This window comes from Gopherus evgoodei, unplaced genomic scaffold, assembly GCF_007399415.2.
Source record: "Gopherus evgoodei ecotype Sinaloan lineage unplaced genomic scaffold, rGopEvg1_v1.p scaffold_45_arrow_ctg1, whole genome shotgun sequence".
Lineage (NCBI taxonomy): Eukaryota > Metazoa > Chordata > Testudines > Testudinidae > Gopherus > Gopherus evgoodei.
Window position 1 is genome coordinate 1,750,518 of NW_022060066.1, and position 8,887 is coordinate 1,759,404.

The 8,887-nt window shown below is 35.7% G+C and overlaps 1 protein-coding gene across 1 annotated transcript; it reads right to left on the reverse strand.

Annotated features, from left to right (window-relative positions):
• Positions 1–244: 244 nt before the first annotated feature.
• LOC115642775 (olfactory receptor 5V1-like) lies at positions 245–1,207 on the reverse strand. Its single transcript, XM_030546483.1, has one exon. It carries the CDS (start codon positions 1,205–1,207, stop codon positions 245–247), a length of 963 nt encoding a protein of 320 aa, XP_030402343.1.
• Positions 1,208–8,887: the final 7,680 nt, after the last annotated feature.

Sequence of the window (8,887 nt, forward strand, 5' to 3'; positions counted from 1 at the left end):
GAATTTGGGCACTAGTGTTCATATACTGATGACGGAAACCATGTGCTTTACTGAAACATGAGTCTGGAAAAAAGCACACTTTCCTAAAGAAAGAAAGAAAGAAAGAAAGAAAGAAAGAAAGAAAGAAAGAAAGAAAGAAAGAAAGTCAATAAGGGGTAACCCTGTCCTCAAGGACTGAAATGGGCCATGTCTAAGAAATTATATCAGTTCATCTCTATTTTACTATATGCTAAATTTTGTCCTTTCAGATTCTATGCCTGTTTCTGACAGCAACTAGTTTATGAAAAGCTTTTCTCAAGGATTCATTGACCTCCTTGTTTCTCAGGCTGTAAATGATAGGATTGATCATGGGAGTCAGGACTGCATAGAAGACAGAGAATATTTTCTGTAGGACCTTGGGAGTGTTGGCTGTTGGAACCACATAGACAATAATTAGGGTCCCATAGAAAACTGTAACCACAATGAGATGAGGCGAGCAGGTGGAAAAGGTCTTTTGTCTCCCAGTGGTGGAAGGGATTCTCAGGATGGTGGTTGTAATACAAATGTAGGATGTCAGAGTCAGTAGAAAGGGCACAAATGTAGCTATGGCAGAGACAGTAAATGTCACTAGTTGCAGAGTCTGGGTGTGGCCACAGGACAGCTTTATCATAGGTGAGAAATCACAAAAGAAATGGTCAATTTCTTTTGAATCACAGAACGTTGATTGGAACAAGAAAATATTTACTATGGTGCATCCCAGAAAGCTACTTATCCATGACCCTGCCACTAGCTGGAAACAAATCCTGGCATTCATCAGAGCAGCATAACGGAGCGGATTGCATATCGCTAAATACCGGTCATAAGACATTGCCATGAGCAGCAGACACTCTGTAGTTGACAGGATACCAAAGAAATATAATTGTGCAATGCAGCCCTTAACAGAAATGGTTCTTTCCCCAGTCAGTAGACTGGTCAGCAGCCTGGGGAGGATAGTTGATGCGTAACAGGCCTCCAAGCAGGACAAATTCCCCAGGAAGAAGTACATGGGGATGTGAAGGTGCTGATCAGTCACTACCAGAGCTATGATGAGGATGTTCCCAGAGACAGTCACAATGTAGATCACAAGAAACACGAGGAAGAGAAGGGGCTGCATTTCAGGAACATTCCCAAATCCTAAAAGGATGAATTCCATGATGGGTGTTTGGTTTCTTCCTTCCACTTTCTCCATAATGAGTACCTAGAAACAGAAAACCATTAAATATTGATGGAGTACACACAGTCAGGTTGTGCTGTCGGATACATTGGGGTATGTAACCCCGTACCTCTGTATCTCTCCACTGCAAGAATGAAATTGTCAATAAACAGAGTAACACACACTCGGAGGCTAAGCTTCCCATTTACACAAATCAAGATGACTGGAACCCTACTGAATTACAGAAATGTCCCATCTAACTCCCTTAATCTCTCTTGAACTTTAAATAAAGACTTTTAGGCTGGGATTTTGAAATATCTTTAACCTATCAGTGTCATATAAACAAACTTAGATGACATAAACAAAAATCACAAGACTGAAAATGAAAGATATTTAGAGGTCAACCACTGGTATGTCTACCCTCCATCTAGGAGGTGTAATTCCCAGCTTGGGTAGACAGACATAGAGTAGCTTTGGTTAAGCTAGCAGGATAAAATTAGCAGTGAGAACACGGCAGCACAGGCAGTGGCTTGAGATAGCCACCTGTGTACTTACCTAGATTTCCATTACGCTAGAATTGGGCTTGGGCAGCTAGTCTGTGCTGCCGAGGCTACACCGCTATTTTTAGCACAATAGCTCAGTCAAAGATACAATGTATAGATCTACTGGAGCAGGGAATTACACTGCCCAGATGCAGTATACTCCTAACTCATAAGGCACATATCAAAACCCCAAAGGGGTAGAGGTTTTTATGAAGGCCTAGCCAGTTGCCCTCTATCACAGCAGATGCAAAGGAAAATTTTCACCATTTGATAAATGCTGATTGAGAAACAGACAAAGACACTCGCACAAAACCCTAAACAGAGACCATGGGCTGTTACCTGATCTCAGTTACACCAGGGTAAATTGCATCAGCTTTATGTGGATTTACACAGGTGCAACTGAGATTGGACTCCAACCCCATATAAAGAAATGTAAGTGAAATAAAAATAAAAATTCATTAAGATAAAAATAAGTGTCATTTTTTTATCCAAAAGGGAGAATGTGCCTGGAGAAAAGTGAAAAACTGGAGGAAAGAGGAATAGATCTATAGACAGAATGAGATAAAAATACTGAGAGAGAGAGAGAGATTGTTTATTTCTCCAAATATATGAGCAATAAAATACAGATATGTTTAAAGAGAAGTATCACTTCCTTGCCGTTAAAGCAAAGATATCAGAGCCCAATAACTCCAAAATCTCTTCAGTAGTTAACCCCTATATATATTCCTCACCCTAGATTTTTTGACAAGTTTCCACACTGCGTTTCGGGTTTATGTCCAGCCCTCTGTTCCCACTTTCTGTCGGGTACAGCTTTGTCACTGTCGTCAATATTGAAAAAAAAATGTATTTTTTATTATTTTTTATTTTGGGGCAGGGGAATGTTGTATGGTTTTGTTTTGTCACATTTGGCTGATTTTTTAGAAAAAAAGGAAGAGTTAGTTTGAAAGCATAGAATGAGTTTAAAGAAAAGAAGTTTTTAAAAAAGAAAGATTGGTTAGGTTTAGTAAGGAGAGAGGTTTTTAAAGAAAAAAGTTTGAAAGAATAGAAAAAGAGGATTTAAACAAAAGGGGTTATAAAAAAATAAATGATTGGTTAGGTTTAGTAAGGAGAGAGGATGATTATTAAAGAAAAGAAATATCTTTGGTTAGGCTTATTAAAGAGATAGAGTTTTAAAGACAAAGGTTTGAAATAAATGTTATTAAATAGAACATTTTTTAAATAAAAAGAGAAACATAAAGGTGGGTGTAGAGAGGAGCTAATACATTTTCAAAAAGCAAAAGGGTTATTAAATAAAATAGAACAATATATAGCTGGATTGAGAGAGAAGCATCTAAAAGGAGTTATTTTAAAATAAAAAAGGAAAATATAAAGGTAGATTCAGGGAGGAGCAATAAGGGTTTTGAAACTAAATATTAAATAAAAGGGGAAAAACGGATTGAGAGAGGAGCACATGGCAGAAAAAAGGGAATTTTAATAATTAGCTAGAGATCCTGTGTTCAGGGACACATGGCTGTGTGAAAGAGGTAAAGTATAGAAAATAACAAGAGAAAGAAGAAGAGAGAGAGAGACAGAGAGAGAGTGAGAGAAGTATAGAAAGTACAGCAAGAGCCGAGCAGAAAGCTTACGCAGGGGCTGTTCCTAGGGAAATGGTAAGTGTACTGAGGGCTGGGAGCCTAGGGAGCAAATCCTACCTGACCAATCAGAAGTCGTTCTACAGCCCACTGCCTCCTCCTTTCCCTTCCCTCAGAACCCCTCCTGAGATAAGCCCTTCATGAAGCATATTTCTGCAAACTTTTATTTACTTACAATTTTACTGAAAATTGATTTTTAATTTTTGTTAAGGAATAAACACTTAAAAGACAGGCCTATTTGGAGAAACATTTCCCCACCATCTTTTCCTTCATTTTGCACTTTTACATGTGTGTTTCAATTTTAAAATATGAGCATGAAGACACATTCCCAGGTTTACAACCACCAACTCTAAATAACAACCAGTTTTTAAAAGTGGTAAAATGTTTCCTCATTATGTTTTAAACTAACATTGCTTATTTATTAGTTAGGACAATTTGAAGCTGCAGTACAAGCAGTTACCAAAAGCAAATTTATTAAGCGATAAGAAGACTATTCGATGACCAGAACATAATATTAAACAGCCTTGTTTTAAAAGATTTTCCTAGTCTTAATGTTATTTACAGTATAACAAAATATTTTATTAGAAATAGTGCTCTGTAAAATACAGATGACTTGTAGAGTCACTTTACATATTACTTTAATTAACTTCAGGGCATCCTAACACAACTTTAGATTTATTAAAAAAACATACAAGAAAACCAGCTTATGTGAAAAAGTTAGCACTGGTTAACATGGGCCTGATTTTTAAGTCTCACAAGCCTGAGATGGGTTCAAGGCAGTGTCAAAAGTGGAAGTGCACACTGCCAAGCGTGTGTGCATATGCAAACCTGTCTGGGGGTAGGAAAACCAGATCATGCATATGCACTGAATAAAGAAACATAATCTATATTGTTATAGCCAAAACACATTGCAAACCAGGCAAGAAAGAAAGAAACTTAGATCACTTTGTGCACATGAAAGACAAGTTCAGTAGGTTTGCTGCTTTTTATCTCCTTTCAAATGCCTTTTAGAAGAGTATACTCTTTTTTTATTGCTGTTCAGTGCTTCGGTAAGTAATGGTCTCCTGATGTTAGTTAAACACTAAGAACTTTTAGGTAAATCGAGTAAACATTTTCATTTACTGACAATTCTGTCATCGAGAAATATAAATTCTAGCTCCTTGTATAGAAAAAATTACTGTAAACCGATTCAAAACTCACAATAACATAATCATGTAGTTTAGAGATAGCAGGTTTCACAGCGCAGGCTTAATAAATCTTTTGGGGATTCAGGAGAGTTGTGCATTGGGATTTCAAAAGCTAAGAATAAACTTAAAAAAGGATTTATAATTGACATGTCTGTAAACGGGGGTTGGGGAAGGGGAGGGGCTGGGTTTCTACATAATTTTCTCCTTTATTGTAAAACAACTTTTTCAGCACTTATTTTATATGGAAAACTGTACCAAATACATTATAAGGAGTAATATTGCTATTTCTTTATAAATGACATGTCTGTAAACAGGGGTTGAGTTTACTAAATTAAAATCTTTGTGTGTTTAGTAAAACTTGGCAGTCCTTTAGGCTTACAGCAATTTTTTATTGATAGTTTTCATATTTTACTCAGATCTTGTTCTGATCATTTAAAAACATTTAGGGTAGGCTAGTGTAGTTCACACTTTTTTATGTCACAAAGCTTTTACAAACATTAAAAAATATAGCCTTTAACTTTCTCAGCATAAAATTGCAAAACAATTTTATACCAAATCCGTTTAAACAGTTAAAAAACTTTCTAAATGGTAATATTGTTACTTTTTACTATTAAAATGTTTGTAATCAGAAAGTTTTGAAATCTACACCCGTTAATTAACTTCATGACCAGGGCTACTGATTATAACTAAACAGATTTTTAATACAAGTTTGCTGACTCAAATAGGCCTCATTCAAATTTATTTTTTTATTTTTTATTTTTTTTAAACTAGGGCCATGAGGTTTTAACCTCGGGATATTTCCTCCCACCATATTTTACATTGTTAATAAGTTAGAAAAGATGTCTCTTTAGGTAGCACTTTAAAAAGCACACTGCTGTGGGTTTTAAACCCTACGCCTTTGTTTCCTGAATCAAATTAATATGTAAAAGAACTATACAGGTCTTCTGTATTTTACACAGCAACTGTGATTGGGTCCCTGACTACTCTAATTAGTCTTACGTGGTTTTAAAATGTAGAGAGAGCAACAGCTCCAGCCTGTGATGTAACATTTTAATAAAATTTTAAAACCCAAAACAAACACAAGATTTGTTACTTGTGTCTCAGCACATGGGCTGCAAACTTTTGCTCTAACTTTTGATAATGCAACAAAAAATTGCAACCAAAATCCCTAAGTAAATGAAAGATTAATATAACTGTCACTTGTATTTCTTCAGAAGCTAAAAATTGGGAGGGTTGGCGTTGTATGAGAGAGAAGATGTCTTCTTAGCTGTAACAAAAACTGCTTTTGGTAACTGTGCTTTTGCTGCAACTTCAAATTGCCCTTACTAAAAAATTACCAATGTTAGCAAAAACATAGAGGGAAAGCATTCATATCACTTTTGTAAACCAAGCTTCATGATGTCACAAAGCAATGGCTTCTTTACATAAAAAGAAAGATGTTTCTCTCACGACTTTATGCAGTTCTTGAATATGACATTCCTAAAGCAAGTTTGTTTGTCCGTGGTTTAAAATTAAAAAAGAAAAATGTGTGTATGTTTGTGATGGGAAAAAGAGACACCTTATCTCTGAATTAACTTTTTGACTTAAGCTGGTTTTCTTGGGTGTTTTTAATAAATCTAAAGTTGTGTTAGCATGACCGGCATTTAATTAAAGCAATATGAAAGCAAATATATGTCTATTTTATTTTAAATAATATTCAGCTTTTACATAGCTAAGGAAAACAAGATTTTTATATATATGGTAAAAAGGGTTGAATCAGCCTGTGTGCTTTGAATAAATCTAAACCTTTAGGCAAAACTAATACCTTTAAAAAGTGAGAAAAATTGAAAAAGAAAAACCTTTTCTCTCATCCACCGGTTTATAAAATAAGGGAAATATTTGTCTTACTCATTTGCATTGCAAATAATGTTCACCATTTACAAATCTGGAGAAAAAAAATGCTTATCTCTGGCAAAAAAAGGTGAACTCTGTTAAGATAACTTATGCTTTGTATAATTTCTTTTCAAAAGCGTTACCTTGGGAAAATCTTTTAAAAGCAAGTCTAGGGGTTCATATTACATTATGCTTTTCTAACAGTCTTCTTATCTCTTAAAAAAGTTGCTTTTGGTAACTGCTTTTGCTACAGCTTCAAATTTTCCTCACTAAAAAATAACCAGTTTTCGTCTAACAAAGATGGATCTCTCTATCTCTTTCTGTTTTCTATACTTTTCCACTTTCAAACATCCATATGTTTTGCTCACCGACAAAAAAGGATCTTTTCCTCTTACTGTTTTCTATACTTTACCGTCTTCACACAGTCTTTTGTCACTGAACAAAGGCTCTCCAGCTAATTTTTGAAATTCTGTTTTTCTCTCATGTGCTTTCTTTCAATCTAATTATTTTTATCATTATATTTTCCTCTTTTGTTTCTAAATAACTTTTTAAAATGCTTCTCTCTAAGCCCAACTTTATATTCTCCTCTTTTATTTTAAAATAACTCTTTCTAAATGTTCCTCTCTAAAACTAACTTTATATTTTAAAAATTTTCTACTGTATAATAACCTTTCTTGCAAACTTTTGTGTTTAAAGCACTCTCTCCTTAATAAAGCTAAATAAAAATCTTTCTTCTCTTTAATAACCTACCTCTCTCCTTACTAAACCTAAGCAGTCTTTCTTTTATTAAACACCTTTTAACTCTCTCTTTCTATTCATTCAAATTAACTGGTACTTCTTCTAAAAAAGTCAGCCAAATGTGTCAAAACAAAAGCACACAACATTTCCGTTGAAACATTTTTTTTCAAAATGGCTGACAATGCTAAACCAGTGCACGACTGAAAATAGGAACAGAGGGCGGGATGTAAACCTGAAATGGGGTGGAAATCTTCAAAAAGAATATTGTGAAGAATACCTGCTTCCTTGCTTTTCCCCTATGCTTTTCTTCAGATATCCTATCTTCTGATCGCTTCATCAACTAATTCACCATTCACCCATATAAACTAGGTCTACACTGAGAGTGGGAATGGTACATTGAGAATGGTGCAACATAAATGTATGACAAAAAAATGGAAATCCAGTAAAATACACACACACACGACTAGTTTTCTGTTTCAAAATTTTTAGAAGCGATAGAGCTCACATTTGAGCAAAAGAATCAGAGTCTTGTGGTGAAAAATAAAATACACACACAAGGAGCCAATAAACTGGATAAGTTCATGGAGAATAGGTCCATCAATGGCTGTTAGCCAGGATGGACATGGATGGCATCCCTAGCCTCTGTTTTCCAGAAGCTGGGAATGGGCAACAGGGGATGGATCACTTGATGATTACCTGTTCTATTCATTCCCTCTGGATCACCTGGCATTGGCAACTGTAAGAAAACAGGAATGTGAGAAAGATGGATCTTCAATCTGACCAGATATGGCCGTTTTTATGTTCTAAACCTGAAAGTCACTCATTGATCTTTTTTAGGCATGTTTTTCTATAACCCATCAACCTTCATTTACTTTCCCACTGGATTGAACAAGCAATCACACTCTTTCTGACATTGTGGATATCTGAGCAGATAATTTAATTTTTTAAATCAGATTATTTCATTTTAACTGAGCTGCTATACTTCCCTCACTGATAATCTATTGCCAGCTGCCCCCTAACTCTAACCCTTCCTTCAGATTTTCTGAGATGAGCTTATAGACTTTGAACTACATATTCCATTTTCTTCTACTATTGATATTTTTCAATTATTGCAGTAAACTGAGCGTTGGGCTTCTACCTGGATGTCTGGATCCTAAAGCGCTTCTTGGTATATTGAGTTTTTATTCCCTTTCACAGAAATGTATGCCTCTCCTGGTTTGTCATTTCTCTTTCGTATGAGATGATGCAATCTCCCTTGATATGTCTGCTGGTGGGAATTTGAAATTATTGCATAGAGGACAGTTAATATTTGTTTTTAGAAAGGGAAAACAATGGTACAAGAACAGTTTTATTACTAACCTCAAAGGGGACTTGATGGAAAACAACTAATTCAAAAGGGAAAATAACAGAGTTAGGAGAACTGTTGACCGAAAAGACAAAACAATAGTAAGGGAATGTCTCATTTCTGACTCATCAGTCTGTGCCCCCCCCCACACACTGTGCAAGAAGCAGACCTGATCCCAGTCTTACACTTCCTCCTGCATTCACACAGGCAGGGACACACCCAGCTTCAGTTACATGCAGGCTCTCGCCAGCCACTGCTTGAACCAATAATAGAGAAGCTACAGTCAAGATATTCACCAGCTCCCCAGCCTAGGACCCAGAGTTGTATCAAAATACAGACTGGTATGAATTTATCCCCCAGGTCACCTCTTCCTGAATGTGGAGAATAATATACACACTTGG

Coding starts and splice junctions, on each gene's coding strand:
- LOC115642775 (XM_030546483.1), bottom strand. CDS start 1,207: ATGGAGAAAGTGGAAGGAAGAAACCAAACACCCATCATGGAATTCATC.